This window comes from Apis cerana, linkage group LG13, assembly GCF_029169275.1.
Source record: "Apis cerana isolate GH-2021 linkage group LG13, AcerK_1.0, whole genome shotgun sequence".
Taxonomy (NCBI): domain Eukaryota; kingdom Metazoa; phylum Arthropoda; class Insecta; order Hymenoptera; family Apidae; genus Apis; species Apis cerana.
The window spans coordinates 1893335-1911849 of record NC_083864.1 but is presented as its reverse complement, the minus strand read 5'-3'; the positions used below and the strand labels follow the sequence as shown (position 1 = coordinate 1911849).

General features: G+C 18.5%; 1 protein-coding gene and 1 long non-coding RNA gene across 2 annotated transcripts in view; one reads left to right on the top strand and one right to left on the bottom strand.

The window, feature by feature from the left end:
* The window catches only part of LOC114577413 (uncharacterized), a 44553-nt gene extending 28762 nt beyond the window's left edge, over positions 1–15791 (bottom strand). The window contains exon 1 of the long non-coding RNA XR_003697484.2: positions 15518–15791. This is a non-coding gene — a long non-coding RNA (uncharacterized LOC114577413). The remainder of the gene's footprint in view (positions 1–15517) is intronic.
* Positions 15792–15991: 200 nt separating this feature from the next.
* On the top strand, positions 15992–18480 carry LOC107996972 (DNA-directed RNA polymerases I, II, and III subunit RPABC4). Its single transcript, XM_017055302.3, has 3 exons — positions 15992–16180; positions 18169–18261; positions 18407–18480. The coding sequence occupies exons 1-3, from the start codon at positions 16123–16125 to the stop codon at positions 18427–18429; spliced, it is 174 nt and encodes a 57-aa protein (XP_016910791.1). The 5' UTR covers positions 15992–16122; the 3' UTR covers positions 18430–18480.
* The last annotated feature ends 35 nt before the right edge of the window (positions 18481–18515 follow it).

Sequence of the window (18515 nt, the reverse complement as noted above, 5' to 3'; positions counted from 1 at the left end):
ATATACTAAAAAACAGTATATGGAATTCTTAATACATAATAATACATAATTAAATTAGTATAATGCATAATACTTTGTTATACATAAAAAAATCCAAAATATTATTAAAATATTTACATTATATCATAATGTTTCAACTTCCTAAGCATACCTAATACAAAAATTAAACATTCCTGCTAACACTCGAATTAAATTATACATTATGAATTAAGAAATACTTACTCAATTCAAATAGAAGGAAAACACATAATGTCTGTCTAATGGAACTGACAATTCGAGAGCCACATACAGCTATTCTTTTATTTCTGAATTCTTCCCTCTATATTCCTTAGAGCATGAAAGAAAATTAGGAGTCTATATCAGCTCTTGGGTCTACGTCAACTTTTTCGTTGATTTTTACCCCAATATGCCGGTTTCTTTATTTAATTATTCTTCCTACTATGCTTTGTCTTAATAAGAATAAGAATTGTGCAATATTTTTGACAAAACAAAACAAAGTTCATAAGACAGATTCAACCTATATATATATAAAGAAAAAAAAAATCAAATCGATCTGATAACAACTTAGAATTTATATAAAATTTTTGAGAATCATTCATAGGATTAATATATTCATATATTTTTGGAGAATCGATTCTAAAAATAAAAATAAACGCAAAAATTAATATTCAAAAATGTTGAAAAAGGCTTATTTATTAAATTATAAGTAATTTAAATTCGCATTAATGAATGAAATAAAATAAGAATAGACAATGGTGAAATGAAAACAGAACAATTTTATTCTATTTCTGTTTCATTTTGTTTAATACAAATTTCAGTTATTAAGTAATTAAAATTTGTTAATATTATAATTAATATTATAATATTATAATTTTTATTAATATTAATATTAGTTATAATTATATTCAAATTTAAATCTGTATTCGAAGAATTAACAGAGATAAACACAACGCAGAATATTAACTTTTATAATTGTATAATCATTTTTTAATATGAAAAAAATCATTTCTTTTATCAATTCAAAATTTAATATTCTCAATAATTTTCAATAAAATTCTAAATATAACTAAAAAAAAAAAGCGGTAATTATATATTTTTCTAAACATATTTAATATTGGGTAAATTAAAGTGCAAATTTATTCTATATATATTGTGAATAATTACAGAATTTTTTTATAATATATATGTTTGGTTTTTGATGATTAAGTTAAATTTGAATGTTACAAACTTGAGCATTTCAAAAATAAAATATAAAATATACAACAATTTTTGGACGAAATTAAAATGATCGAAATTACAATGATATCAATATAATATTTGTTGATCAACTTTGGTATAATTTCACTCTAAATTGTTTTATATTTTATATCTGAGAATTCTCAGAATGTTAAATTTAATATATTTTTAGGATATTTTGAGCCCATCATAATCCATTTTATATTTTGGTAAAGTTTATAATTAAATAATAAATAAATAATAATAAATAAATAATCATATATACTTATTAATGAAATTTTATATAATAATTGTAATTTTTTTATACAAATATTTCGAAAATTGACAGTTATATGCATTAAAAAAAATTATTTAAAATCTTAACCTCTGCAATATATCCAAAAATCAATGAGAAAGTCCTTTTCTATTATCTACTAATAAAATTACATTATAATTTACTATTTTGTAGTAGATTATATTTTTTAAACAATTTTCCTTTATTGTACAAGATTTCTACTCGAGTGAAGAATAATATCGAATATCTAAGCATATAATATCGGTTATTTACTTATATTAACTTTAAATATCATTGAAATTACTAAAATTAATATATTTGCTTATAAGATTAAAAAGATAACTATCGACCGTGAATATTAATTAATGATAATTAATTGAGAAAAATATCAAAATATGAAACAAATTGAATGTGCAAAGGTTTAAGCGATGCAACTAGTTGAAAAAATATTTCTCATTAAATGAATTGTTGTATAAATATTATATTTCATTATATAAATACTTCGCAATAAGTTTAGATCAAAATTTCAAAGATACAAAATTAAGGATATATAAAAAAAAATAGATAAAAAAATATATAAAAAAAAACTATATCAGAGTTTTTTTATATATAAAATACAATGTTACACGTGATAAATTTAAATTCATTTACTTAAAAAAAAACAGTATCTAATATATTTCTTATTTTTGAAAGTAATGATCAAATTATAATAGATGATTCGCATAGAATTATAGAAATTAATGATGATCCATTAAAAATGAATTAGTCATCTCAAGTGAATTAAAATAAAACTAAATTTACGAATATCAATAAAAGAAAAAAAAAGAAATTTATTTATAGCAATTAAAATATATCAAAAAAAGACACAAAATTAATAAAATTAATAAAATATATTCTCAAAAAAAAAAAATCTATATCCAATAGATTCTAGATCATATACATGTAACATTAAAAAATTTTCCTATTGTCAATATATAACAAAAGACAAAATATTTGCATATAAAAATTAAAAATTGAAATTATAATATAAAATTATAAGATAAATATATCTTAAAATCTGTAAATTTTTTTAAACAAAATGCTATAATTCGATATTAATAATATTGATAACAACACCAAATACAGAATCGCAGTTATTAAACAGACTATTATTATCACATTTCTTTTTTAATTATCATTTAATTATTATCTATTTTGTCAAATGAAATTTTTTATAATAATATAATGGATACAATCACGGAACAGACACTACATAGTAATCTGTATAGATCTTATTTTCATTCGCGAATAATTGTGAAACAATACACAAACAAATCAGTGAAACAATAATTCTATTATTGAAAATTGACAACAAAAATTAGAAGACTTTTGATTCAATTTTGATCAAAAGAATTTTAAAAAAAAAAAATTGCTAATAAAGTTGCTAATTAATTTAATCGCTATAATTTTTGATATATAATAGTGGATAAACAAATATTTAAAAAACATGACGATATACACGATAATGAAAAATGTTTTATTGATAATAATGAATTCGATATGAAGATATATATAAAGAAATTGAACACGAACATTTTACAAATACAATGATCTTGCAGAAAAAAAAATTATTTAAATAATTTTCTAACAATCTTTTTAAAATACATTTTAAAATCTTTTAAAAAGAGTTTAAAATATAATCTTAAATATAATATTTACAATATAAAATTAAATTTGTTATTCAAGTCATCCATTCTTTGGAAAAATTCTAATTACTGCAGTCAAATATTAAATTTTTAAAAAAGAAAAAATGGTATGCTATAAAAATGCAAATTAGAGAAAAAAATCTTGGAAAAAAAACGATGAATGGATCTATGATCACAAAAAAACTCATTTAAATATTTAAAAAAATATCATCCGATATCATCGTTAGTAGTAAATTCTGATAAGACCCTGAAAATTCAAACAATTTTAAATTTAAAACTCTTTTTCAAAGAATGTATTTTCAGAAAAAACTATTGCATACTGAATTTTCATAATAAGAATATAATACAAAAAAACTCATTTAAATATTTGATAAAATACCATTCGATGTCGTTAGCAGTAAATTCTGATAAGATCCTAAACATTCAAACAATTTCAAATTTAAAACTCTTTTTCAATAAATGTCATACTTTGAGGAAAAAATAATGCGTTCTGAATTTTTATAATAAGGATATAAAAGAACTCATTAAAATATTTAATAAAATACCATCCGATGTCATTAGCAATAAATTCTGATAAGACCGTGAACATTCAAACAATTCTAAATTTAAAACTCTTTTTCAAAGAATGTGGCACGTTCAGAAAAAAATATTGCATTTTGAATTTTTATAATAAGAATATAATACAAAAAAGCTCATTTAAATATTTAATAAAATACCATCTGATGTCATTAGCAGTAAATTCTGATAAGACCCTAAACATTCAAACAATTTTAAATTTAAAACTCTTTTTCAATAAATGTCATACTTTAAGGAAAAAGTATTGCATTCTGAATTTTTATAATAAGAATATAATACAAAAAGCAAATTTAAATAATTAATAAGATATCTTCCAATGTCGTTAGCAGTAAATTCTGATAAGACCCTGAACATTCAAACAATTTAAAACTCTTTTTCAATAAATGTCATACTTTGAGGAAAAAGTATTGCATTCTGAATTTTTATAATAAGAATATAATACAAAAAGCAAATTTAAATATTTAATACGATACATTCCAATGTCGTTAGCAGTAAATTCTGATAAGATCCTGAACATTCAAACAATTTTAAATTTAAAACTCTTTTTCAAAGAATGTGGCACGTTCAGAGAAAATATTGCATTCTGAATTTTTATAATAAGAATATAATACAAAAAGCAAATTTAAATATTTAATAAGATACCTTCCAATATCGTTAGCAGTAAATTCTGATAAGACCCTAAACATTCAAACAATTTTAAATTTAAAACTCTTTTTCAAAGAATGTTGTACTTTCAGAAAAAAATATTGCATTCTGAATTTTTATAATAAGAATATAATACAAAAAGCAAATTTAAATATTTAATACGATACTTTCCAATGTCGTTAGCAGTAAATTCTGATAAGACCCTGAACATTCAAACAATTTTAAATTTAAAACTTTTTTTCAAAGAATGTTGTAATTTCAGAAAAAAATATTGCATTTTGAATTTTTACAATAAGAATATAATACAAAAAGCAAATTTAAATATTTAATAAGATACCTTCCAATATCGTTAGCAGTAAATTCTGATAAGACCCTAAACATTCAAACAATTTTAAATTTAAAACTCTTTTTCAAAGAATGTTGTACTTTCAGAAAAAAATATTTGCATTCTGAATTTTTATAATAAGAATATAATACAAAAAGCAAATTTAAATATTTAATACGATACATTCCAATGTCGTTAGCAGTAAATTCTGATAAGACCCTGAACATTCAAACAATTTTAAATTTAAAACTCTTTTTCAAAGAATGTTGTACTTTCAGAAAAAAATATTGCATTCTGAATTTTTATAATAAGAATATAATACAAAAAGCAAATTTAAATATTTAATAAGATACCTTCCAATATCGTTAGCAGTAAATTCTGATAAGACCCTAAACATTCAAACAATTTTAAATTTAAAACTTTTTTTCAAAGAATGTTGTAATTTCAGAAAAAAATATTGCATTCTGAATTTTTATAATAAGAATATAATACAAAAAGCAAATTTAAATATTTAATAAGATACCTTCCAATATCGTTAGCAGTAAATTCTGATAAGACCCTAAACATTCAAACAATTTTAAATTTAAAACTTTTTTTCAAAGAATGTTGTAATTTCAGAAAAAAATATTGCATTTTGAATTTTTACAATAAGAATATAATACAAAAAGCAAATTTAAATATTTAATAAGATACCTTCTAATGTCGTTAGCAGTAAATTCTGATAAGAGTCTAAACATTCAAACAATTTTAAATTTAAAACTCTTTTTCAATAAATGTCATACTTTGAGGAAAAAGTATTACTTTCTGAATTTTTATAATAAGAATATAATACAAAAACCAAATTTAAATATTTAATAAGATATCTTCCAATGTCATTAGCAGTAAATTCTGATAAGACCCTAAACATTCAAACAATTTTAAATTTAAAACTCTTTTTTAAAAAATATCATACATTAAGAAAAAAGTATTGCATTCTGAATTTTTACAATAAGAATAGAATACAAAAAGCAAATTTAAATAATTAATAAGATATCTTCCAATGTCGTTAGCAGTAAATTCGGATAAGACCCTAAACATTCAAACAATTTCAAATTTAAAACTCTTTTTTAAAAAATATCATATATTAAGAAAAAAGTATTGCATTCTGAATTTTTACAATAAGAATACAATACAAAAAAGCTCATTTAAATATTTAATAAAATACCATCTGATGTCATTAGCAGTAAATTCTGATAAGACCCTAAACATTCAAACAATTCTAAATTTAAAACTCCTTTTCAAAGAATGTTGTAATTTCAGAAAAAAATATTGCATTTTGAATTTTTACAATAAGAATATAATACAAAAAGCAAATTTAAATATTTAATAAGATACCTTCCAATATCGTTAGCAGTAAATTCTGATAAGACCCTAAACATTCAAACAATTTTAAATTTAAAACTCTTTTTCAAAGAATGTTGTACTTTCAGAAAAAAATATTGCATTTTGAATTTTTACAATAAGAATATAATACAAAAGCAAATTTAAATATTTAATAAGTTACCTTCCGATATCGTTAGCAGTAGATTCTGATAAGATCCTGAACATTCAAACAATTTTAAATTTAAAACTCTTTTTCAAAGAATGTTGTACTTTCAGAAAAAAATATTTGCATTCTGAATTTTATAAGAATTTAATAAGAATATAATACAAAAAGCAAATTTAAATATTTAATACGATACATTCCAATGTCGTTAGCAGTAAATTCTGATAAGACCCTGAACATTCAAACAATTTAAAACTCTTTTTCAATAAATGTCGTACTTTAAGAAAAAAGTATTGCATTCTGAATTTTTATAATAAGAATGCAATACAAAAAAGCTCATTTAAATATTTAATAAAATACCTTTCGATGTCGTTAGCAGTAAATTCTGATAAGATCCTGAACATTCAAACAATTTTAAATTTAAAACTCTTTTTCAAAGAATGTGGCACGTTCAGAGAAAATATTGCATTCTGAATTTTTATAATAAGAATATAATACAAAAAGCAAATTTAAATATTTACTAAGATACCTTCCAATATCGTTAGCAGTAAATTCTGATAAGAGCCTAAACATTCAAACAATTTTAAATTTAAAACTCTTTTTCAAAGAATGTCGTACATTAAGAAAAAGGTATTGCATTCTGAATTTTTATAATAATATAATTATGTTATTATTATATTATTATATTATTATATATTGTTATATAATTATATTTTTTTATATCTTTTATTATATCTAAAAAAAATATATCTTATATATGTATTTTAATTTTTAAAAAGAATATAAATTATCCATAAATAATCTCAATCATTCTTTTGGCACAAATAGGAGTTTTCCAGTATATCATTTGAATATCTGGTGTTTATCGAGTGAAATAATATAAAATAATTATAAACATATGTCATTCTAAAGTATTCATGAAAATTTTGTTCGTGATCTCTTAATTACTCGTAAAAATTTTCTCCTTTTCAGTCTTGTCATATTTAATATACGTTAAATTTTCTATTTTCTATTTTTGCTACCTTATTTCTTCTTCTTCTTCTTCTTCTTTCATCGTATAGTTATGTCTTTAATTGAAAACAATTCTTCTATATCTGATTTAAAACTAAGATTTTCTCTTATACTTTAATTTCTTAGGTAATTTCTGATTATATATAAATATTATGTGTATGTTTTGTACAATGATCTTGCACAAAATGGATACAATCACGGAACAGACACTATATAGTAATTTCTATATAGATTATTTTCATTCGCGAATAATTGTCAGTGAAACAATAATTTTATTATTGAAAATTGATAACAAAAATTAGAAGATTTTTGATTCAATTTTGTTCAAAAAAATTTTTCAAGAAAAAAATTGCTAATAAAGTTAAATTAATTTAATTTTTGATATATAATAGTGGATAAACAAATATTTAAAAAATATGATGATATACTCGATAAATATAAAATATAAAATATAAAATAATCAATGAAAAATGTTTTATTGATAATAATGAATTGGATATGAAAATATATATAAAGAAATCGAACAAGAAGATTTTACACTACAATGATCTTGCAGAAAAAAAAATTATTTAAATAATTTTCTAACAATCTTTAAAATAATCTTTAAAATATAATCTTAAATATAATCTTTAAAATATAAAATTAAATTTATTATTCAAGTCATCCATTCTTTGGAAAAATTCTAATTACTGCAATCAAATATCAAATTTTTAAAAAAGAAAAAATGGTATGCTATAAAAATGCAGATTAGAGAAAAAAGGAAAAAAATCTTGGAAAAAAACGATGAATGGATCTATGATCATAAAAAAACTCATTTAAATATTTAAAAAAATATCATCCGATATCATCATTAACAGTAAATTCTGATAAAACCCTAAACATTCAAACAATTTTAAATTTAAAACTCTTTTTCAAAGAATGTCGTACTTTAAGAAAAAAGTATTGCATTCTGAATTTTTCAAAGAAAGATAATAAAATGCATTTCATCAAAAAAACTTATAAGTTTGGATGAAATAGAATTTGAAAAATTTTATAAAATGATAAAGTTCATTCGGACTTTGATATAAAATATGTAATTAATATAAATCGAATAGTATATTAATCTATCTTTGAATAATCATTAATAACTAAAAGAGAAAAGACTTGTTTAAAAAAATATAAAACGTAAATCGCAAGAAATGCAACGAAGACTTGAAAGACAATGGCTTTCTTTTGCAAGATTGTGGAGTATCTCAGGATAATATGTCTGATATCCAATAATGAATTTTTTTATTTTATAAGTTAGTTCACTATTATGACTTAAGCACAAATAATATAGGAAATTAAGAATAATATTTAAGGAGAATTCGAGAATTCGAGAATTCAAAATTTACAATTTGAAATTTTGCATAATAAAAAATATTTTAAAAAGAATTTGTCATTAACAAATGAATATTGTATAAATGAATTTTAATTTCCCAAATAATTGTTCAATAATGCTATTATTGAAAAGCAACAATTAAATAATATTTTGATGTATCAGAAAAAGAAACAATTTTTTTGAAAAGAAAACTTATTTGCTGATGAAATTATTTGTTGTGATTTCTGATGTTGAAAATGATGTTAAATGAAAATTTATAAAAATATAATAAATAATGTTATTATTAAAAATAATAATTAAATGATACTTTGATATATTCGAAACAATTTCTTTGAAAAAAAAACTTACTTGCTAATGAAGTCATTTGTTCTGATTTCTGGTGTTGACAATAAAAATAGCGTTAAATAAACAAATTTATAAAAATATTGATGACATATTTGATGAATATAAAATAATTATAAAAGAATATCTTATTGGTAATAATGAAACGAATCATGATAACATACATGCATACGAAGATTTTATAGAAAACCAATGGTTTGAATCTACAGAAAAAAAAACATTAACAAAGATAACATTCCATTAGAATATAAAATTATTCCTGTTCGTCACCTATTCTTTGGATTTCTTTGAATTTGGAAATTCTTTGAATTTTCAATCAAAAAGTACTAAATTTTTAAAAAAGAAAAATAATTGAGAAAATTAGACAAAAAGAGACGATTTTTAAAAAAAATATCATTAATTAATATTAATTAATAGATTTATAATCAATTCAAAAAAGCTTGTTTAAATATCTAGCAAGTTATCGCATCATCTTCAATAATGAGCTTTGATAGAAACCAGTCAATATCAAAAATATCAAATTTTTAAAAAAATACACTAAAAATTAGGAAAAAAGAGATAATCTCGATAAAAAAATATCATCGATCAATGGATTTATTATTGCTTTAAAGAAGTTCGTCTAAATTCTAGCAAGTTACTGCACGTCATCTTCAGCAATGGATTCTGACAAAGCCAATTAAAATTAATCAAATGATGTCCAATTTAAAGCTTTTTTTTAATAAGCTTTTTTAATAAGCGTATTTAAAAGGAACATTAAAAAAAAATAATAAAGTACATCTTTTTAAAGAAGAAGTTATATTTTTGATGAACAATAAAAACAAAGTTTCATAAAATGATAAAATTATTAATTCATGAAAATTTACTAATTCGTAATTTTCTACAAAATATATAACTACAAAATTATATTAATAACTACAAAAATATAAATAATTACAAATATATAAATAGTGAATAAAATGCATAATTTATCTTTGAAAAATCATTAATAACTAAAGGAAAAAAGGATTTCTTTATAAACAAAATATTTAAAAAATTATAAATAATATTCATATTCTATATGTGAGAAATATTAATGTAATATTATAATTAATATTATAATTAAGCTTCAATTATACATGAACAATAAAAAATTTTTTTAATTAATTTTTAGGATGGTCAAACAAATTTAAAAGTGTACGATTTTTTTGATTTGAAGAAAATTATATTTGTATTGAAATTGTTATAACCCATTGGTTCATTCATATGATATTTCTTATTTAATCAGTAAATTAAAAATTTTAAAAAAGTACAAAATTGTATACATAAATCACAAGATATAAAGCAAAAGAAGGAATGATTTTCTTCTGCAAAGATATGATATTATAAAAGGGAAATTGATTTTGTCAATGTATTTTCAGCATTAAATTAATGTAAATTTTTGTGTCTGTATCTAATAAATCATTTTATATTTAATAATTAATAATATCTTGTATGTATAAATGTAAATAATAATAAATAAGTAACAAATATAAGTATTCTATATAATTTATATTATAATATATATTTACATATATAGTTATATACTAGTAATTAATGTTTATTCTTTGTTATTTAAATATTTTATTTGCATGAATAAAAATCATATTTTTAGTGCATTTCAACATATTTCCCGCAGTAATTATATATATCATGTAACATATTTTAAAAAATGAAATGCAAATTTAAACAAAGAAGATTCAATTGGAAGAAAAAAACAAATTCAATATAAATTTAAAAAATTTAAGAATAAATTCAAAAACAACTTAAAAAAAAAACTAAACCTTTTTAAAAATACCTTTTGTAAAATAAATGGAACTCATTTAACAATGGAAATGCTACTAAGTGATTTTTTAAAAATACAAAATTCTTAACAAAAATAACAAGGATTTCCTCTTTTTATGAAATAAATTGATTATGAAAAACTCGAAAAATATACTCGGGATACAATAAAATATTTTATTAGTCACTATGAATGGTATTACATGCCAAATTCCGTTCTCATGATTAAAACAAAAGATACATATTATTTTCCATTTGACAATTATAGCAAGAATTAAAAGAAAATAAAAATTTAAAGAAATTTAGAAATAGAAACAATAAGAAAATTTTAAAAATTACGAAGATACATTTTATTAACTGGTTTTATTCATGAGCATTGGCTTTATCCATATAATAAGAATAAATTTATATAAAAAGAAAATGAAAATTTTTAAATTCCTGATAATAAAATTAACTAAAGACACTAAATTTTATCACTGAAAAATTCATTATTCAATCATATAATATAATTGGAATATAATGGAACATTAACTAATTCTTTCTCATGATGATATTTTTTATATTTAATAATACTATCGAATAATCCTATTGAATACAATAATAGCATTATTTTTTTATTCTCATATAAATATATATTAAAAAAATATATTAAAAAATAATCATTTTCTGATTATGTATAATATTATATACATCATATCGTTTATATTATATACAATATTTATCATATCGATATTATAATAATAATATATACATATATACATTATATATAATCAAAAAATAATTTTTATTTTAAATATTTTTTAATGAAAATTTCATTTCGATATTCTTTAAAATCTAAATGTTCTAAATGTTCTTTTAAACATCAAAATATTCTTTTACATCAAAATGTCACTAAATTCTACAATCTGAATCACTATGTCTTATTATATTTCGAATATTCTAGCATGCAATAGAATTGCAAAAATTAAATAATCAATATTCAATCTAGTTATCTTATAAGGAATTTAATATATTCGAATATGAATTATTTTTTAATAAACATTTCAATATTCTTTAAAGTTTAAGAATTATATTAAAATATCACAATCTAGTATTACATATATATACATATATTAGTTCAATTATAGTTTAAGCATACAATAGACAAAAATTGAAATAATCAATATCCAATTTTGATTTAGTTATCTTACAAGGATTTAAATATAGAACATCTTTCGAAGATGTTTTTTTCAATCTAGACAAACGTGAAAAATTTCTAAAAACAAACAAAAAAGTTAATATACAAAATTGCTAGTTAAGATTTATTTACTAAATTACAACTAATAAAAGTTTTTATTAGATGAAGCGAAACAAAAAGAGAATAAAATTTGTTTCTGTTATATTATTATCGTACTTTATTTTCTCACTTTATCTAATATTTTTATATATCAATTTTTATATTTGTTTTTTTCTAGATTTAATTTCTGAAGGTCAAATATATTAACATTCTATATATAATAATTAGTCAGTAAATAAATAAATTATTTTTTAAATAATATTTATTATAATATTTATATTTACCCATTTTTAAATATGGGTGATTTGAATAGAATACATTAAATAATTTAAACATAATTTATGTATTGAAATAAGAATATATAATATGTATTTTCCAAATTTTCCATATTTAATATGTATTTTCCAATTAAAAAAATTAAAAAAAAAAAAGAATTCAAATTATCTAATATACTTTGTTCTGTATCAAAAAATTTTGTTTCTATTATGCCGCATAATTTGTTTGTGCTACAAATTATTACATTGAATATTATTTATCTTTTTGTTAGATAAAATTATTCATAATTCGAAATGTAGTTAGAATGGATTTTTATCCGTTTATTTCGAAAAGATTTTGAATAGAAAAAAATAGTAAATAATAAAAATAAAAAAGTTATAAAAAATCTTTTTTCTTTACTGAATGTGAATACTATATCTGACAAAATGGAAGTGATTCCTATGATAATTAGAAAAATGTGAATTATTAGAAAAATATAAAAAGTTCATGGAATTATTATTACCTATTGGTTCATGAAATATTTGAATACTCGAAACATTAAACAATAAAAATATATGTTGATTTTTTAAAATAATAATATAATTACAGTAAAATACTGTAAAGTAAAATATAGTAAAATATAAGATTTTATATAAACTTCAATAATATTGATTAAAGTTAAAGAAAATCAATAAAAACATTTCAAATTTCTGAAACGGTTTTCTATATTATACACTAATTTCTGTATGATTTATGTTTATAAGATTTCATATTTTAACAATTATTTATTTTAATGACACTTTATATTTATAATTATTTATAATTATTTAATTTTTATTTTTTTAATATTTAAATAAATATTCAATAGAATTAATATTATTAATTTGTGATGATGTATTTCATAGAAATATTTGTACTATATATTACAAAACTTTTATTTTTTTATTTTCAATGAAGCTTTGAGTACATATAGATCTTAATGGATTATATATGCATGAATTTTTTTCAATTTTTTTTTGGAATACGTTTAAAGTTTCAATATTTTTTCATTTTTCTGAATATAACTTTGTATGAGATAAATAAAATTTTAAATTATAAAATATTCCACCTTATAAAATATTATCATTCTATCATGAAAAATATCTTTCAAATAAAATTCAAATAATAATTCAAGTTTTAGAGCTGATATAAATGAAATCATTTTTATTTTATAATTATCTTTTTTCGATCTTTACTCGGATGAGTTTTAAGATATTTGCAAAACTTTTTATATTATTCCATTTTTTAATACTAGATTGTTCTTTTACTTCTATTAAAGAGATTAGCTATTTCTTGTAAGACTTTCTTTTTTTTTATAAACTTTTAATTTTAATTTTCACTTGCACTTGCGTTTAAAATTTTTTTGAATATATTATCTATATTCTAATAATTATAATTAACACACCAAACTTATTAAAACGATGTCTTAACACGAACTGAGTTCGTTATTTCTCATATCAACATATATTATATAAATTCAATGTAAACACTGTTCGCTTCTAAACCGCTTTTAAGTTTGAATTTTTGTGACCTTTTTTTTTACATATCTTTGCAACGAATTTTCTCTAACTTAAACAAATATTGTCGAATTTATTTCAAAATTTATATATAATGATATCAAAAAATATTAATACATTAAAAGATGATAATTCTAAAATTTGACTTATTGAATTATTTTATGATATTAAAAAAATTAGTTTATTAGATAATATTTATTAAATAATATATTATGCAACATAAATGCAACATAAAAAGAGATATATAAAAAAATCTTGAACTTTGAAATTTATCAAAATTGCAAAGAATTATTATTATTATTATATCTTCAATTGTAATAAGTTAATTGCACGCTGAAGAAATATTTTTAAATAAATTAAAAATAAGTTACAAATTAATTTTCCAATTAATGATTAAATAAAATTAATAAATAAGAAAATAATTTTGCAAGAATTTTGCAAGAACTCATATGAATAAACACATAATTTTTGGAATTTGACATATATTCAAAATAATAAAATAATAAAAATAATAAAAATCCAAATATGCAACAAAAAAGAATAAATATTATTTAGTATAAGTAAACGTATACTAAAGTAGCTTTATAATTACCTAATTTAAATCTAATTGAATATTTATAAGAATAAAACATACAAATATCACAAATCGTTATTAGAAAACTAAAAAAAAAAATAAACTTCATAAAACAAATCATAGAAAAATTAATAGTATTAAAAATAATTTTTTATACAGAAATGTTCAGAAGAAAATAAAAAAAATTTCATAAAAAAGAAAAAATTCCACACAGAAGGGAAATATTGAAAGTCAAAAAAAGATTCACAAATTAATGAAAATATTGATCATTTACATTTATAAAATATATTTACATAAAACATTGATAAAATAAATATTTGAATACATAGTGATTTTTTTAACAAAATTTTTTTTAGATAGTATTTATATTGTAATTCTGTATTATTAAATGTCACATTATTTTTATTATATCAGTTTTTAATCCTATAATTTTAATATAAATATGAATAAATGTGAAATATATTATAATAAAATGAATAATAATATTATAATCTAAATACAATATTTTAATATGTGATCTAAACATAACAATTGAAATAAAATCACTCCAAGAAAATTAGATATTGGATTTACTAGAATAAAATCTATGTTTAATTATATTGAATTATAAAAAAAATAAAAATATATTTGAAAATATTAAAAAAAAATTTTACTAATTCCTATTATATTTTAAGTTATAATGTAAGCATAGTAACTTTTAATAAATTTTACTTTATTAAAAAAATTTATTTATACATACTCTATTCACATTATTCTTATTTATTTATTTTATTCTTTTTATTTTATTATAAATCAAATATAAAAATATTTATAGAAATATATTATTTTTTTAAAATATATTATAAAATATCGTATTTAAAATATTTTAAAATTTTGATAAAATATTCAATATTCATTCAAAAATAAATATCAAATTATTTTTATTTTTTAAAAATTCGGGCAAAGTATAAAATTCTTTATATTTTTCTCATTCTTAATAATTATGATATATACATATTCATTTTATCTTTCAAATGTTAATAAATTTATGGAAAATCATTTTTGAATGATATCTATATTATATATAAAAAAATTACTTACAAAAGTAACATTTTCTCTTCTAAAATAAATGTCAAAAGTGAATTTTTTTTATTCAACAATGAATTATTTCACATACAAAATACATTGATCACCGAAAAAATAAAATAAAATCAATAAAAAATATTTGCCGCGACAATGAATAGTTTATAAATTTAATATGAACAAAAATGAATTTGATTTCTGCTGTTATATTTTGCAGTTATTTTAGAACTCATCGATCACATCTAGGATTACCGATTACAGCTTAAGGCCCGATGCTGATGAAATTTATCGCGGGATTTGAATTTGAATCTGTTTTGTTGTTTTCAATTGAAAAAACAAATAAAAATATTCGTCATAATATAATAATATTGCTGTATATATAATATCCATTTTACTACTAAATTATTTGATTGATACTATAGAAGTACACTCCTATTGACTATTATATTGAAAAATTGACATAACTTTTCTATATTTGTGTTTATTCAGAGTTACCAATCAGAAACAAAGATAGAATCACGTGGTTTAGTGAATAGTATGTCGTATAAAAGTATGTTATATTTGTAGTCAAAAATATTAAAATTTCTTTTACGAACAAATCACAAATCAGAAAGCTTATAAAAATGGAATCTAGCAAGTCAGAATCAACACCAAAACAAGCTATGGTATATATTTGTGGAGGTATGTGTAAAAATAAATAGATAGACTTTCTAACCTCACATTTTACATGTTGCAATTAAATAAGTAACCATATATAATTTTATATATAACTTTTAAAATAAATATGAATTTTATATAAATGTTATTTTTTTATCTTTTTATTATATAATAATTAATATCAATAAAGATATAGTACATATTTATTAAGTTTTTATTGTATTTAAACAAATATTGGTAACAGCATATTATATATATATATATATATTTATCATATAACACATAAAATAATTTTTAATAACACTACATATTTTTTATCTTAAGAAAATTTATTTTTATTTAAAAAACGAGATTATTTATCAATTTTATATAATTTACATATTTTTTATTTAATCTTAAATTTTGTATTTTATTTCTATCTTGACACATTAAATAATTATTATTATTTATAAAATATAATATATTATAATATAAATAATTTTAAAAAATATGTTATATTCAATATATTAATATATTATATAAAAAATAAAAATATAACACAATGAAAAATTACATAGATATAAATGATCAAAAATATAGAAAATATATATAGAAAATAAAATAATAATATAAAATAATATTAAAAATCTATTATTTAAAAATTTCAAAATAAAAAAGAAAAAATAGAAATGAAAAAGAAAAAGTATAATAAAAAAATTCTTAAATTTAATAATACAATAATCAAAATAATTGGAGAAAAAAAGCGAAGAAGAAATTTTTTAAATATGTAAAAGATAAAATAATAAAAAAAAATACTACATATTAATATAATAAAAATTTAACTGATTAGAAAAATAAATAAAAAATTACAATAATTAATAATTAATGATAATACAAAAACAATATAAACAATATTGGATGAAGAAAAAAGAAAAGAACCAAAAATATTTATTTTTTATATGATAAGTTATTATTATTATAAATAAATTTAATATTATTTCTTATAGATATAATTTCTTGCCATTAACTATAACTTTTATTGGATTTGAAATTTAACTCTAATCAATAGATATAATCTTAATGAATATTTAATTTTTATGTATAAAATGTTTGATCCTTTTTTTAATATTCTTGGATATTATTAAAAAAATCAGAAAAAACTTTTTAATTAATCTTAATTAGAATAAATTTTAATTATAAAATTTAATTGTTTGTTTAAAAATATTTTATAAAACAAAAAAAAATGAAATATTTAAAAGAAGAATTATACTTTCACAATAATGATTTTTAAATATTGCAAATTTAATTAAAAACGTTTTATATCTTATTAAAATACTGTAATTACTAATGTAAAAATCTGTTAATTTTATATAATTCTAAATATTACAATTTTTGCATATACATGCAAAAATTAGTTATCTATTGTGAGATCTTATTGATGTTGATTATACTACTATCTGATACTGATACTGATTATACTGTCGAATCATAATGGATAAACTAGTATGATATAGCACTAAATTTGAAATATTTTTTTAATTTGAGTGATTTTTTTTTAAATATTTATATATTTGATAAATTTATATAGTAAATTATATAATAAATTCTTATGAAAAAAATATAATTTTTATAAAAATAACTTTTTAAAATTATATAATTATATAAAATTATATAATAAAAATTATATAAAATTATATAATTATATAAAATATAATACTTTAATAATTCATATTGATCAGAAAATTAAATATTATTTTTATGTATGTAATATATAAATATATATATATTCTAGTATTAATAGTTTTCACATAATACTTCATTTTTGAATAATTTTGTAAAAATTATGTATTTTTACAAAATCTAGTATTTTTCAAAAAATGAAAATAATGAATCAATTTTTTAATTATTTTCCAGAATTATGTTTAGAATAAGAAACTTTATTAAAAATATTTAGGATATTGCAAATTTTTATATTATAAAAATAGCATAATAATATTAATTTTTATCATACAACTCTTTTTTTGTGTTTGTAGAATGCCATCATGATAATGAAATACGACCAAGAGATCCTATTCGATGCAGAGAATGTGGATACAGAATCATGTACAAAAAACGAACTAAAAGACGTATCCTTTTCTAAATAAAAAAATATTAAAAATTATTAAATATTGTTGGTAATAAATTCATATATTATATTATTTACATTATTTATAATATACCTTTATATATAATTATAAATATAATAATTAATTTTCCTTAATAAATATTTAGTTGTTGTATTTGATGCACGATAAATGTAAGGATTAAATAGTTTTTAATAAAATAATACACACAATTATAATAAATTAAGTATATATTTATTCCCAATCCATGAAATTCA